Below are 16428 nucleotides of genomic sequence, written 5' to 3'. Positions count from 1 at the left end.
AAAAATTTGATATATTACTCTAGTCATCAATAAAATAATTTATTATGGGATTTTCAGAGCAAATCCTATTCACATTAGCAAATAGCAAGATCTTATCTTTACATTTGCCAGAAGAAAGACAATTGAAAGATAGTTGATTATGACAACTAAATACCTAGTACCAGGAAGAAGGTCACAGACATAAAAATTTAAGTTAATCTATGCATTTCACTTGTCATATAATTGGTGCTATACATTAGGAGTAAATAATCACAATGATATAAAATTGATAATTATTGTTCTCAATGTTATAATAAATTCAGAACTGTCTTAAATTTTATAATAATAAAGAGTAGAACCTATTATTAAAGGACATTTTCACCAGCTCCTTTTATTTGAGAATTCTCAATGGCACCTAAGTCTTAGGAGAGGGGATGTTACAGAATCTGCATTGTTGGGATGCCCCTGGGAAGGGGAAATAGAAGATATCTTCTGAGAAAATTGGGAGCATGGGTGTGAGGAAAGAAGGGAGGGCAGAAGGGGAGGAGGAGGGGAGACTGGGAGGGGGAGGAGAACTTGAGGGAACTGGATAGTTGAGATTGGGGAAAGACAGAGATGAGAGCAAGGAAAGAGATATCTTGATTGAGGGAGCCATTATGGCGCTAGCAAGAAACCTGGCACTAGAGAAATTCCCAGGAATCCACAAGGATGACCCCAGCTAAGACCCCAAGCAATAGAGCAGAGGGTACCTGAACTGGCCTTGCCCTGTAGTCAGATTGCTGACTATCTTAAATGTCACCATAGAACCTTCGTCCAGCAACTGATGAAAGCAGAGGCGGAGATTCACAGCAGAGCACTGAGCTCCCAAAATCCAGTTGAAGAGTATGAGGAGTGAGAATACAATAAAAGAGGTCCAGACCATGATGGGGACACCCACTGAAACAGGTTACCTGAGCTAATAATGGGAGCTCACAAATTCTGGACTGACAGGGAAAGAACCAAACTAGACCCTCTGAATGTAGGTGACAGTTGGACGGCTGGGGCAGACTGTGGGACCACTGGCAGTGATCCCTACTACTTATACTGGCTTTTTAGAACCCACTCTCTTAGGATGGATACCTTATTCAGCCTAGATATAATGAGGAGGGCCTTGGTCCTTCCTCAAAGCAAAGTGCTAGACTTTGCTGAATCCCCATGGGAAGCCTTACCCTCTCTGAAGAGAGCATTGGGGTGGGGAGGGGGGAAAGGTGGCGGGACCAGGAGGAGGGGAAGAGAGTAGGAACTGGGATTGGTATGTAAAATGAAAAAGATAGATTTTTAAAAAATAAATAAATAGAAATAAAACAGATTCACAAGTCACCCAGTCCCCAGCTAGGATTACATAAACCAGGCAGTTCTGAGCAGCCTGGTTAGGTTCGTAGATATCACGCCTCCACAGAATTTACTCAAAAATAGAAGTCAGTTCCAATTGCTCTGATCTTACCCCATCTTAAACCTTTAACGTATTTTCATTATTGAATCAGCTGTATTTTCTTAAATATGGTCCTGAGTGCTCCTGGCTACGTAAGATTCATCATTTAAGCATGCAATGGAAATTCACCAGGGCCTGGCAGGAGCTTGGCAAACGGGAGATGAAGGTCACTAACCTCTCGGTCAGTGCTCCTACCTGCAGACGTTGTCACGATTTCCGTGGTGTTTCTGAGGCCCATAAAGTCGAACTGATAGAGCCGCCATGACTTCTGGTCTGCTGCCTCCACCGAGTTCTTCCTCCAGCGGTACACCATTTCTTCTTTGGGGTAGCCATCTGTAAGCAGAGCAGATATCAGCACCTGCAAAATTAGATCTATGAAAACACAATGTCAAAATGTGTTTCTGATCACCTAGCAGGAGCCATCATTCTGGTCCCGTTTCCTCTCATTTTTCAGAGACACAGAGACTCCAGATGTCAACGGATACTACCGCCTGCCTTCAGGATGAACCAAAGATTGCTTAATCAGAAGCCTCGCCATGTTTCTATGGGTGCAGCAGCTAGGAGACTATTGTCTACATTTATTTTAACCTTGAACAATGGTGATTTGACGTTCCAAGATCAGAGGCTTTTTTTACTGTTAGCATAGGCACCAACTCATCCTTCCTGGCCTAAGCACAATACCTATATTTGTGTTTCCCATAAAGCCATGTGTGGAGCAATCCACTGGAGTGTGGTTGACTTACTAGGGACTACATCCTGAAGGAAAACACCATCCTCCTCATCCAGAAGTCGACAAGTATCAACCACTTCCAGGGTAGGTATAGGGGCTTTTAACCATCCCCACCTCATGTGGGAATATTGACTGGCTTGACTTCGTGTAGGTCGTGTGTAAGCAAGCATACGGGTCATGAGCTCACAAGTTCCTGTAATGTTGAGAGGACACTCTTCCCTCTGGCCTTCCCAGACTCCTGGCTCTTACAAGACCCTCTCTTTTGAGGTGGAACCGCGCACCTCGGCAGAGCTTCCAGGTGTGTGGCTCAGGGCCTGCACTCACCACCGTCCTCACTGATCTCCCATGATTCCCAGCTTCAAGTTCTACAACTTAAGCATGCTTATCTGCCTTCCTATCACAGCGCACACCATGGCCAAACCCAGTTCCTGAGGCTCTGATGTCCTTCCAAAGGCTTCTCTGCTTTGATCTTCTCAGAACTGCCTATGACCACAGCTTTTCAACAGGCATCACAACAAGAGTGACCGGGGCTGTACATATCTGCTTGTCAGCTCTACCTTCTTGAAGACTTGTTTACTCATTGGAAAAACATTTTATAAGACCTTCCTCTGAAGTAGGCTTTGTTCAGTGACCAGCCTCCAAACGAGAACCATTCAGGCTTTGTAGTCAGTCAGTGGACAGGAAGTCATGATAAGTTGGAGCCAGAACCCTCTTCTAAATCCCTGGTGCAGTCTGGCAGCTCACTTGCAGAGAAGCAGATCTTGTGTTTTCGGTTATAAGCCTGGTTTTTAATCGCTGAGCCATCTCTCTAGCCTGAGAACCAAACCTTTATGGAGACTTCCCATCCATATGACTTTTTTTCCCTCTTGAACATTTTATTTTGATACACTGAATTGAAAATTTTTATATAAACCTCACGATTAATATCTATGTTTATTTTTGTTTGCATGCTTAGAGAAGATAAAATTACCTTCTTAAACGCTCAGACAAATGCTTCCGAATTCAGATGACAGTTAGTTTGTGGGTTGTCTGTCCCAACGCCGGTGCTCAATAGTTAAGAACTGGGCAGGTCAGCCTTGCTTTTCTATGTTTAGCCTACCGTTCTGAGTTAGAATGTTCTGCTCAGTGGTACCAAATACATGAGAGCAACTGAGGGACTGGGGGCTTCGAATCCCAGGCTTCCCCTTACCTATACTCATGGCCATCAGAGCTCACCGCCAGGACTCTGAGGCTAGCCTCACAAAGTCTGAGCACTGTCCTGTTCTCCCCTCTCCTTGTGTTCCTGTCGCCAGGACTCTCTTCTCCCTGAGGACTAGATTCTGAGTCCTACTGTGTCTGCGTCAGTGAGAACCCCACCTCTGATGGCCGCTTTGCTTTTCACCGTGATTGAAGCCAAATGGCTTGCTGGATTGGGTTTGATTTTTTTTTTTTAAAGCGGGGCCATGCTGTGTTGTTAACAGACTGACCCCGAGTTTCCCACTTTGTCTGCTCAGGGATCTCACCATCCTGCCATCCTGTTAGGCTTTCCTTATTTCTCTCTCTAATTTGTTATTACTCCTAAGATTGTTTTGGTCCTGGTCTTTCTTTTTACTGACCCTGCACACGATCGTCACAATATTGTTTGCCAATTCTTTACTTTTTTCCTCTCTTTGCATTTGGTTGACAATGGTCTTAAAGAGAAAGTGTCTGTCGTTAGAAGACTACAGTTTCCATATCATCAAAGGAAAAGTCTCCCCATCCTCTCTTCCCTCTGGCTGGCTCCATGGTGTGGTTGCTGAAGTGTGAATGCCAGAGCATGTACTCCCCCCACCCCCCGCTGCCTCCTAGGATCTTCAGCTCCTCACAGTGAGTCTCAGAAATAAACCATCTTCCAATTTCTGAAGCACCACTCAGGAAAGTCGAAGATGCATAGGAGACTCCACCCTCCATGACAGGGCAGGGCTCCTGAACATAACTGAAGTTAGGCACACTAAACCCAAAGAATTCTTCTTTAGCTCATAGCTCTGGAAGCTCAAGAGCATGGTGCTAGAACCGGCTTCTAGTCAGGGGACCCAGAGCAGACGGCACAGACAGCTATGGTGGCCTGGATGTCCAGCAGAAGAAGTGCAAGCAGAGAAGTCGCATGAGATCCCTGCAAAAAGCAAAATGGAGCTGCTTTGCTTTGTAATGATCCTCTCTCAAGATGCTCAATCCTGGTCCATGAGCACAGGAGCTCATTCTCTTAGAACAGCACACATCCCTTGAAGCATCATCTCCAACCAGGCTGTACTGGACAGAGGCAGAGACACAGCTCCTGAAACCAGCAGCACATACACCCTGTGCTAATTTAATTAGGGTTTTGTGCTTTCATTAAGATGGAGACTGATGTAATTTGAATGTGAAATTTGCCCTATGGACTCGTGTCTTGGGCCATTAATCCCCAGATGGTGGCAGTGTTTGGTAAAGTCATGGAACCTTCAGTGTGTAGAGCCTTGGTGGAGGAAGTTGGTAACCAAAGGCGAAGTTTGCCACTTTTTATACTTGATCAGTTTCTTGACTTTGGATGCAATGTGGCATGTTCCAGTCACCATGCATACGAGCCCTTTAGCTCTTAAGTTGCTTTTATGTCAGGTACTTGGGTCATAACAATAAAAGGGTAACTAATTTGCTATGGTTTCATCTCTGTTGTTGTGATAAATTATCTTAACAAAAATCAACTAAGGGACAAACTGGTTTCTTTGGCCTACAGTTTCAGGTTACTGTCCATCACTAAGGGTAAGTCAAGGCAGGACCTCAAGGCAGCTAAGTCACAGCCACACTCCAGAGCAGAGAAAAGCGAGTGGTCCATGCCTCCAGGCGTTCACTGGCTTGTGTTCTTCCATCTTCTATAATTCATGACCTCCTGCCTCGAGAATAATGCTGCCGACAAAGAGCTGAATTCTCCTCTGTCAATTAACAGTCAAGATAATCTCCTACAGACATTTCCACAGCCCAACCTGATTAGATAATTCCTCATTAAGACATTTTAAACCCCAGGTAATTCTAGGATGTATCAAGTCAATATAGTTAAAACTAACGAGCATATAATTCAAAGGTCTGTCATCACACACATCACAGGTGAACTATCAGTGTGCGAACAGTAATCACTAAATCATCCCAAGGGAATTGCAGTCTTGTATATGTGCTCTGTGCCGGAAAAGTCATACACTTGCCATCACCACAGATGATCACTGTAAACTGACAAATATTAGATTATTTTCCCCCATCTTTTGTCTTACCTAACGCTAAGGAAAATAGGAAGATAGTTTATTTTCTTAAGTCACACTACATATGCCAAATTAAACACTCCTAAGAAGGAAATCAATGAGTAGATTCACTATGAGGGAATCCTAACAAGCTGTGGCCTAGTTGCTGGCCAAATAAGTAGAAGGAACTCTTCAAGGAAATGGTGTAACGGCGTAAACGAATGCAGACAGATTGTAAAAATATATATACAGCTTTAATGGCGAAATAGACTTACAGAACCACCGTTCCCATGGAGAACAGGAAAGCAGAAGAGGCAGCTGGGAGCATGCTCGCCAAATTTATAGGCAAACATTAGCCCGAGGCGAACACGCCCCCTAAGGGGCGGGACTTATCCCTACAAAATGGGAGAACTGTCAACCCAAAGCAGGGCAGAGCCTTCATGGATGCTGGGCGTGGCTGGCTGCTCCCTATTGTTATGGAACCTGTGATAACTTGGTGAGGTAGAGACAGATACAACAGAAGCACAGGCCTGCCAGGAGTCAAGTGAAGTCTGCACCCAGGAAGCCACACAGTATATTGTATTTTTCTGAATGTGTTCCTCAATAAATAGGCAAAGGAACACATGACGTCTGCAGAACAGACTGATGCTGTGTAACTGGTGTACTAGGTTCCTTTGCACCCCTTCAAGGGAAAAAAATAAAAGCTTATTTATCAAATTAAATAGTTGTTTTGAAATTCAGTAGATTTATCCAAAAAAAAAAGTTAACTGAGTGACATGAATTTCAGAAAACCTAGCACTGAGATGGTGTGGTGGCTATTCCTGTAATCCCAAAATTTGGGAGGTAGAATCAAGAGCTTCAAGAGTTCAAGACCAGGTCATCCAGACAAAAACTAAACACAGAAATGCTAGAATTGAATAACATCATAAAATCAGATAGACCTAATAGACATCTACAGAACTTTTCATCCACACACCGAGGAATGCACCCTCAGTAAAACTGATGAATTGATTAGAGCTAAAATGACCGGAAAGTTTGGAATGTTACAAGTACAGAATCAAACTATCTTGGGCCATTAACCCCTTAACAGTTATTTATTCTTCTCCTGTATGACAGCTAACAACTTGAGACAATTTAGCTGAATCCTCTGGAATGCACAGACACTTAGCTCCCACCAACCAAACTGTTACGAACACAGACGCCTCTGACAGCTAGAGCCACAGATTTTCTGTGACCAGATGTTTGTATCAATGTATTTGTTAAAATATGCTGATTTATGACCCTTATTCTGTTTCTATTAAAACTTCATAAAGTTTCTACCACATTGGAATATAATTGAATGAAACCCCGTCTGTGTTCCTGGGCCATTGGGCACTCAAATTTGGTTCAGAATAAGGTCATTTCCCCCTGAGGAGGATGCTGGGCTTTAATTTGGCATTTGTCATTAATTGCCTTATTTGTGTGTTTCATTAAACGTCTTCCTTTTCCCACCATTTTTAATGGATAATTTTGGTGGGAATAGCAAAAATGGTTGACAGTTCCTTAGTTTCAGAAGATGAAATATATCATCCCATGATTTTCTGGCTTTTGGGGATAGTGACAAGAGATCAGATTTTCGTTTTGTTTGGTTTTTTTTTTCTGTTGTTTCTGCCTTTGTGTGGGAGTTGATATTTATTCCTTTTTTATTATTCTTTATTTATTATGCACTTTTATTAACTAAATTTGTCCCTTGACAATTTCTAACAGACATAGAATACTCTCAACCCCTACTATGTTTATCACCGTTCCACCCCATCCACTCCCGACTCCAGCCTACAAGTCCCTTTCTCAGATTCATGTATATTTGTTCAGTGACCCACAGAGTTTAGCCATGGTGACCTGCATGACTGTGGGTTCTGAGTTAGCCTGTGAGCCTGGTGGACTAAGCTTATGTAGCAGTTCTCCGGTCCTTTCTCCACATCCTCACCAGCACCTGCGGTCTTTATAATCTTGATGATGGCCATCCTGACTCTGGGGAGCTAGAACTTTAAGTAGTTTCAATTTGCTTTAGTCTGATAACTAGAACCGACACACACTTTTTTTGGTTTTTTGGTTTTTGTTTTTGTTTTCCTTTGGTTCTTTCTAGACTAGACACTAATCCTCTGTCAGATGTGCAGCAGGCAAAGATTCTTCTCCTCTTCTATGAGTAGCCCCTCTCCTCAGCTGATGGTTCCTCTGGTGTACAGAAAATTTTTAATTTCATGAAATCTCATCTGTCAATTTTTGTTCTTGCCTCCTGTGCTCCTAGATTGCTTTTCAGAAAGCAGTCCTTTCATGCGCACACGGGTTGAAGCGCACACTGCACATTTTCCTCCAGCAATGTCAAAGCCCTGGGCTTCTGCTGAAGTCCTTGGTCCATCTGGCACTGAGCTTTATGCAGTGTGAGATTTAAGGAACAAGATGTATCCTTTCACACACAGCCATCGAGTTCTCCCCACCCCTGCAGCATTTGTTGAAAATGCTGTCTTTTCTTTAATGCATGCTTTGGTCTCTTTGTTAAAAATCAGGAGGTGATGTGGGAGGTGATGATGCTGTGACTATGTTTTATTGTCATTGGCTAATAAAGAAGCAGCTTTCAGCCAATGGCTTGACAGAGTAAAGCCAGGCTGAAAGAGATATATAGGGAGAGTAGGCGGGGTCATCCAGAAACTATGTAACACCGTAGAAGACAGACACCTTCACTGGAGCCCACTGAAATTTGCTGGTAGGACACAACCTCATGGTGATGTGCAGATTAGTTCAGAAAGAGTTGTTTAGGATTAAGTGGAGATGGATTAGTTTAGGATATAAGAGCTAGCTAGAAAGACACTTAGGCTATTGGCCAAACAGTATCGCAAATAATATAGTTTCTGTGTGATTATTTTAGGAGTCTGCGAGACCAGGAAAGAAACAAGCAGCCTCCCCTAACAAGGTGGTCGTGGGAACATGGGGATATATTTGGTCCTCGCTGTATTTCACAGGCCAGTGTATCTGTTTTTATGCCAGTACCAGTTTGGTTTTTACTGAAATGACTCTGTAGTGTAACTTGAAAACTCTATATAGTGACCACATTATCTCTTTTGTTCAAGGCTGCCTTGGTGTTTTTTTTAGTATTTTGTGTATCCTTTTAATACTGTCCTTTCTACTTCTGTGAATAATTGTTCCTGAATTTCAATTGGGCTTACACTAACTGTACGGATACCAAGAGTGGACATTTTTCATGAGATCCATTCTCCTCATTCAAGAGCATAGTAAGTCTGTCCCCCCTTGTGACATCTTGCCCAACTTTATTCTTCAGAGGCAGGAACTTTTCACTGTGAAGATCCTTCGCACCCTTGATGATGCTTATTTCCCAGGGTTGCACTTGACATGTGTGGCTATCGGAATGGGATTGTTTGCCTGGTTTCTTTTCCCCTGTGTTTGTCATTTGTATATAAGAAGGCTACTAATTTTGTGCTTTAATTTTGTAGCCTCCCATTTCACTGGAAGTATTTACCAGCTCAAAGAGGTGTTGTTGCACTCTCCGGCATCTCTTTGGTATAGAGGTGATGTTTCCTATTTCATTTATCTGCTAGTTTGTGTCTTCTCCATGGAAACCACATCTCATTGCAGCCATCTTGCTTTTCTGATATTGAGAAACTGTGAGCTTATGGGGTGTCTTTGATTTCTGTCTTAGGTAATGTTCTATTGCTACGATGAAACACAGTAACCAAAAGCAACTTGGGTAACAAAGTATTCATTTCAGCTTCCATGTCCTGATCACAAGTCTTTATAAAGGAGGAAGGGCAGGAATTCACGGCAGGAACGGGAACAAAGGAGCTAAAGCAGAGGTCATGAAGTGGTGCCATTTACTGGCTTGCTCCTTGGGGCCCACTCAGCCTGTTTTCTCATGGTACCTAGAACCATCAGTCAAGGGGGTGATACCACTCCCTATGAGCTGGGCCTTTCTTATATCAACTTTAAGCATGACAATGTACCACAAGGATGCCCATGGGCCAATCTAGTGGGGGCCATTTTCTCAAATAATATCCCCTCTTTCAAAACAACTCCACCTTGTCTCAACTTGACATAAAATAGTACAACTGTTGTCTCATTTCTTTCTTGCATCCTCTGTTGTATTTTCTATGTTTTAAAACTATATTGTAATTAAAATATAATTGTATCACTTCCTCCTTCCCTTTCCTCCCTCCAATTCCTCCTATGCCTCCTTCCTCCAAATCTTCCATGTCTTTCTGTCACCCCCTCTCAAATTGATAACCTTGTTATTATTATTATTCTCTATCCCTCCCCCCCCTCTCTCTCTCTCTCTCACACACACACACACACACACACACACAGAGAGAGAGAGAGAGAGAGAGAGAGAGAGAGAGAGAAATGGCTGCCTAAACAAAGACAGTTGGTGCACTCACACAGAAGGGTAAACATCTTACAGGAGTCCCAGCCCTTCCCTAGATAAAGAGCTACAGACAATTCATGACTGCTCAGAAGGGGGCCTTGCAGCAAATATGGTCATCCCTAAAATCATATACACACAAACAAGAAAACCAGATTCAACAGGTACTTTCTGCATTGGATGCATGGATGTGTCTTTCAGTTTTTTCTCCTGAGCTCCATTTGCTTTTGTTCATTCAGCTTCAGGAGAGCCATTCTGGTGAGCCTTCTTTGACTTGGTGTGTAGTCTGGGGAGAGGCTAACACCAACAACAAATACAGAGGCTTGCCAGCAGACCGGTGTTAACTGCAATAGAGAAAAACTGTGCCTCTCTATGGGGGAAATTATAGCTTATGTTCTTTTTTTTTTTCCTTTAAGGGTCAAGCGTATCAACTTTAAGTAGCTCCGTAGAGAGGGGATGGAAAAGAAGGAACTCAGGAGTGAAGATGAGAAAGAAACTGTACAGAGCAGAGGCAAAATGCAGTAGAGAACATGTTTCAACTTTAAGTAGCTCCATAGAGAGGGGATAGAAAAGAAGGAACTCAGGAGTGAGGATGAGAAAGAAACTGTACAGAGCAGAGGCAAAATGCAGTAGAGAACATGTTTTACATTAGGCTTAGAGAAAGAAACAACAGATAAAGACTTTTTTTTTTTACAATGAAATACAGGAGCTGGAGAGATGGCTCAGCAGTCAAGAACACTGGCTGCTCTTCCAGGAGACTTGGGTTCAACCCCCAATACCCATATAGCAGGCAACATCTGTCTAAAGTCCAGTCCTGGGGGGGATCTGATGCCCTCTTCTGGCCACTCTGGGCACTGCATGCACCAGACATACAGGGAACAACATAAACCTCAAAAGCAAGGACAATGGGATATATGTTTTTGTGGTTTAAATAGACTGACATTTGTGGCCACAGAAAAAGTATGCATGGTAAACTCACAAGGACTTTCATATGCCCGAGGAAACACCATTTAAAAAGTGCAGCAACCATTTGAGAACATTCAATTATTTCAGACTGAATTGTATGAAAATTTGGTGGCAGTTAGAGGATGATTCACTCCACGGGAATTTTAATAGCTTGCTTTAGGTCAGCTGGTTTTCAAAAGTGGGACTCTTCTCTCTCTGATCATACAAGTCAATAGTTCCCAAAAAGAAATGACAACACACCAGAGAAACTGTTTTCCCTCTAGTTTCTTTATTATCTTAAACTAAATTTACTTTAGGCACCATAAAAAAATAATAAAACTCTTCCCTTACTTGTATAAAAAGCAAGAAATGCAAATGTTTTATTTTGCTTTACATTTTCTTTGGACTTATCATCTTCAAGTTTCAAAGTAAAGTGTTTAAAATTTTTATTTTTCGTTTCTTTATTTTAATTGTGTGTGTACCGAGGCAAGCCTGAGGGTGTTTTGTCTGCACGCAGATCTGTGCGCCACATTGTGCAGTACCCAAAGAGGACAGAAGAGGGCAGCAGTACCCAAAGAGGACAGAAGAGGGCATCCGGCTCCCCTGGGACTGGAGTCAGAGATCACTAGGAACCACTATGTGGATGCTGGGAATTGAATCTAGTCCTCTGGAAATGCTTTTGATGTTTGAGTCATCTTTCCAGCCCTAAGGAAATATTTCTTAAGAGAAATTTTAGTGCATCATCATATCCGGAAGGATGACTCCAGCAAAGTCCGGTAAGATAAGAGAGATCAGCACAACCCCGCCCTTGGTCCCTTGATGATTGAATGTGGGTGGGGTCAGAAGGCCTCTGGCCTCCCTTCTTTCATTGTGCAGTGCAGTAAGATACCTGGTATTGCGGGGGAGAATCAGTGGCCGACAAAGAATGAACACAGAAGGAAAGGAAGAGAAGCCACTTGTTATACGTCAGCCTCGTCCGGCACATCTTCCTGGAGGCATCAAACACATAGCTATGTTAGAAGCTCTGAAACAAATGGTTACACTCAGTAAATTTGACACCTCAAGCATATTCTGAATATTCGCGAAAATGATGTGGAAAGCACACAACTTGGGAAACTGTTATACTTTTTTGATGTAGTTGTTTGCTTTTAAGCAGATACTTAGGGAGTTCCATTTCCTCATAACCTCTCAGGAAGTCAGCGTCTGTGGTTCTGAGAGCAATCCTTTCTATCAAGACACCCCAAAATGTCAACTGTGTGATCTGTGTATACGGGCACCTCAGCCCTCACAGAAATCCCTGCCCGGCTTTTGTTCAGCTTTCTCTGACGGGGACTCTGTGATTTGCACTTATCAAAGCTTGCAAATTGGCTTGAATCGAAGTTTTTTAGACGCTGTAATACACTATCATCAAACCCTCGTGCTTTGCAAAGTGCACTCGAGCGAGATTTTTCAGGCACAGTTACGTGGATAATTATGTCATAGCTGGTGTTCAGAGGAAAATGGCTTGCATTGACAAGTTATTTGACGCCCGTGTCGCCCACACCGGCGTAAATCAAAACGCTCTTTTGATCTATGCTGTTCCTCCATTTACCTAATTTCAGATCTAATTTATGGGCACTCATTGCAAAGCGTTTAAACCTGAACCCATTGTCTTTGCTAATGGAATCTCGTCTATTTGCATTCGGCTTTTCTTCCGCAAGCATCCCTGGCAGGCAGCTCGCGCGATCCATGTGCTGGTTTACTTGGTCCACAGAGTGCTTCCGTGTTGGATGGGCCACGTCTCCTCAGACTCTTCCTTCCTGTCTCAGCGCAGGCCCTGCTCCGCTCTCCTGGAGACCCTGTAGTCTCTCCTAACTGATCTGTGTCATCACGCGATCCCTCCCCTCGGGTACTTCCGATTTATTCTCTTGTGAAAGAGCACACAGTATTCCTAATTAAGACCCCACATTGTCTCCTGATCCTGGTCATCTACAGGCCCACATGCGAGGGTTGGCCACCCCAGCTGCACCGGCTCCAGTTCTGATTAGGCTTCATTTTCTTGTCTGTAATTAGCAGTAATCAGAATCATAACTCAAATGCACTTTGATGAAATATTTTAAATATTACTCCTCGTCAAGCCATAAAAAGATGAAGAATTTGGCAGTAGCTTCTCTGAAAGCCATGAGTTTGACACCTGAAGAAGACGTTTCCTTTGGTCTGCTTCAGCTTCCGGTGGCTTGGGAATCTCAAGATGTCGGCTCCCCACCCGAGGACGGACAGGAGCCCACAGGTGGGACTTCCTTCAGGGGTGTCTGCAAAGCAGGGCACATTTTTATTTATGAGTGGGCTGCTACTCCTCAGTCCAGTGGACGGAGAACTTTCGTCCTGTTCTCTCCCCCAGCACAGCGGCAGCCATCTGCAAAGCAGTCAGCAAAAGGGCATCTCATATTGTCATTCCAGTGTCCCTTCCTTGGCCCTGGCAGGGAAGCACTCACCTGCACCCATTCTATCGCCGCTTCCACTTCTAACTCTCAAATAACCGCAAGGCACCAGCACTCATCGCGTTAGGAACGCAGCCCTACTGCGATGCATTGCCACAAATAGGCCAGGCTTCATCTCCAAGAACGAAGACAAGCAACCATTGTTCAACACACACAGGGATATGCTGGTCACCCCCCACACCTTAAAGACACACAGCCTCACATCTTACAGCCCGTCTTCATGCACTGAGGTGCAAGCGCAGAACACTTGCTTAGCATGTTCACCCCTTGACCGCAGAACAGAGAAGACACCGGCACCATGAGAGGAAATGGTAATGGGGAGGGGGGCTGAGAGCTGAAGCCTGCGCTTGGCCGGCATCTCTCTGCTGTCTTGCTCTGTTGATGCTGCTCGGACTTCCCATACTCCTCCTTACAAGATCCGCTCCAGATGTTCTCTGAACATGGCCGGGCGCCTGACAACATTGCACTCGCTGCGGCTTTAGGGTCCGAACCAAATCATGTGCCCCATTCACCCACATTTTCCACCTTCATTTGCCCAGACCACAACTGTTCAGTCCAGGAGACCAGCGGCCCGTGAGGGGCATATTCCCAGTATGTAGACAATGGCCAGTTCAGGAGAAGGGGAACATAGGAGAAGTTGCACCAACTCTAGGAAAGCCCTCCGTTAGGAAGGGACACGTGGTTGGGGGTGAGGACACGGGCAGGAGGGGGAAGTTGCACCCTGCGATTGCGATCTCAGAATTTAGCACTGCTGTTACAGTGTCTTGGCCATATTCTGTGACAGGACGAAAGAGCCTACCCTCTTTCTCGATCTGCATCCCCTGACACTCGACTGTGGCCTTTCCTATTTTCTCGCTGTCATTTTTTTTTCTGGGCGGCTTGCAGCTGAGTACCAATTAATTTCTTTTAAGTGCCTCTTATAGGAAAATGTCACTACGCTGAAACACACACCTTTAAAGATGGAACAAAGAAAGACCATCCATCAGGCGTGGAAGGTGAAAGTGAGGGAGAATTAATAGCCAGGACACAACCAACAAGGAGAACTGGCTCCCAACGCATCCCTTTCCTCGATGCGAGGCTCGTGCTGTCAAGACTGCGCTGTCATGGCTGTACTTCTAGGGAATGAGTCCTTCTGAGTCAACTAGCTGTTTTCCCCAGAACAACCAACCTGCAAGATTCCCGAACCTTCCTTTGATTGGGTGTCTCTGAGAGACACTGATTTATGCTGATTCCGCTGCTTTAAGACCTGCCTCTAGAGGGCAGCAGTCTGTGCAGCAGCATTGATGGGCATAATCCATGCCTCTTCAAAAGCCAACTCTGTCCCAGACAGCTGCTGGCTCCTAGCTGAGAGTAAGTGTCTCTGCGGAATGAGATCCCGGCTCTGGCTGGTGCAGCAGGCTTCCTTAGCCATTGTATAAAGTCTTCAAAGTGATGCAGAAAGATTCTGAAAATCTGGGAACTCTACCCATGCAATGCTCCTGCACAATTAGGCAAAAAGACACATTCAGGAAAACAAGTCGGGGAACGCCTCATGTGTGCATCTAAAGGAAAAGAAATTTGACAGAGCAGAGGGAAAAATGATGGTAGCGAGCTGCCCGGAACGCTGTAAAGTACAGAGCTCTTGCTGGAGACTGCAATCAATACTGACTATGGAAATCAGCGAAGTCCACCTGGAGATTGCAGCTCACAGAACATTAAAATGCATGGCTACAAAAGGGCATACATAATGAAAATAAATGAAGTTAGTTAGTGTTTCCAGGGCCTCTTCTCAGGAAATAATGACAACAGACCAGTGATAAGCCAGTGCAATCGTACTAATTCAAAAGGTAACTTCTAAAATAATACAAGCTACGGTAATGACCGCGACTGATAACAGAAGAGGGGAGTACAGAAAGAAAGGGGGGAAAAAAGGAACGGACTTAAAAGACTGTAGGGAGATAGAGGGAGAGGAAAAACACAGCTGCGCTAACAGAAACGTGCCGGGAACTTCCTGGAGAAAGGGACAGCGTGGGAGCTGCTTCCGTGAGACTCGGCGAAGGGGTGATTCAGTTAAGACTAGACTCCATGGTGTGTGTGTGGGGGGGGGGGACGGGGCGGGGAGCGTACTTTGGAAATCAACAAAGGAAATGAAAGCAGGCCTGAGAAGGGTTGAGAGAGAGACTCGCTCACCGCAGCCATAAGAAGTGAGGGAGGCGCGGCTTTCACTGTGCAGCTCCCCGTGGGGGCAGGGTGAGGGGCAGAAGCTGCTTCCAAACCACAATTCCCTGTGGCTCAAGCGAGAACGAGGATGCTATCCCCAGGCACAAGCTCGGTCCTGATAGCAGTGCCAGCTATGGGTTTTCATCTTGCGGAGTTGGCCTCAAATCCAATCAGAGAGTGGTTGGTTGCTCCCGCCATGTACATGGTACTACTGCACCCGTGGGCTTGTCTGGCCAAGCCAGTTGCTATTATCGCTCATAGGGTTCACAAGTAGGTTAGACTGACAACGACTTTTCCAATCCAGTAGCACTCATAGCATCTTCCGGTACGATGAAAGCTAGCCAGTAGTAACGGTGCCTCCCAGTCAGTACCAGGTTCAGACTTGCACGGTCTTTGACTCTAATATATGATGTCTTCAGCAAGAGAACCTTACTATGGGGTTCTAGACGGTAACCAATAAAGAGCGCTGGCAATAGTCTGTAATGTTTGGGAGTCTTTGGAACCTCACTGGCTCGCAGCTTCAAGAGTGGTAACCTATTCGTAGCACTAGGTTATTGATTTGTTAGCCTATTGTGTTCGATATGGGCATTTCAACCCTGTGCCCTGAGATCAGCTGTTTATTTCATAATGAAAAGTACATTTCTTCCATCTCAAAAAGTTCTCAAATTCATAACAGTTTGAAAACTGTCCAACAAGCACAAGCGTTCACTTTCTTTTGAGACGTTTGCAATCATTTCACTGGGCGTCCTATGAAATAAAACCCATAAAATCGAGTTGGGTGCTTATGCTATGTAATGGCAGAGACCTTCTTGAGAATATTAGGAGGCATATCAAGAAGAAAACCAGGCCAGAGGAAAGTCAAAATACATCAAGGAAAGTGAACATCAAACTCTACAGCTTCACGCTCCACATTTGGGGCTCTTTGGCGTCACTGGCACAGCAACTGCCTGGGGCACATGTCGCCTCCTTTTTAGTCTCATGCCAGCCTG

General features: G+C 44.5%; 1 protein-coding gene across 2 annotated transcripts in view; it reads right to left on the bottom strand.

The window, feature by feature from the left end:
• Nucleotides 1-16428, bottom strand: part of Gabrg3 (gamma-aminobutyric acid type A receptor subunit gamma3) — a 490885-nt gene that overhangs the window by 26643 nt on the left and 447814 nt on the right. For both annotated transcript variants that reach the window (XM_075952432.1, XM_075952433.1), the window contains one exon: nucleotides 1646-1783. In XM_075952432.1, the coding sequence (XP_075808547.1) occupies nucleotides 1646-1783 (138 nt within the window). The remainder of the gene's footprint in view (nucleotides 1-1645; nucleotides 1784-16428) is intronic.

The sequence above is a fragment of the Microtus pennsylvanicus genome, chromosome 18, assembly GCF_037038515.1.
Source record: "Microtus pennsylvanicus isolate mMicPen1 chromosome 18, mMicPen1.hap1, whole genome shotgun sequence".
Lineage (NCBI taxonomy): Eukaryota > Metazoa > Chordata > Mammalia > Rodentia > Cricetidae > Microtus > Microtus pennsylvanicus.
The sequence above is the reverse complement of the archived record's forward strand: the minus strand, read 5'-3'. Positions and strand labels throughout refer to the sequence as shown.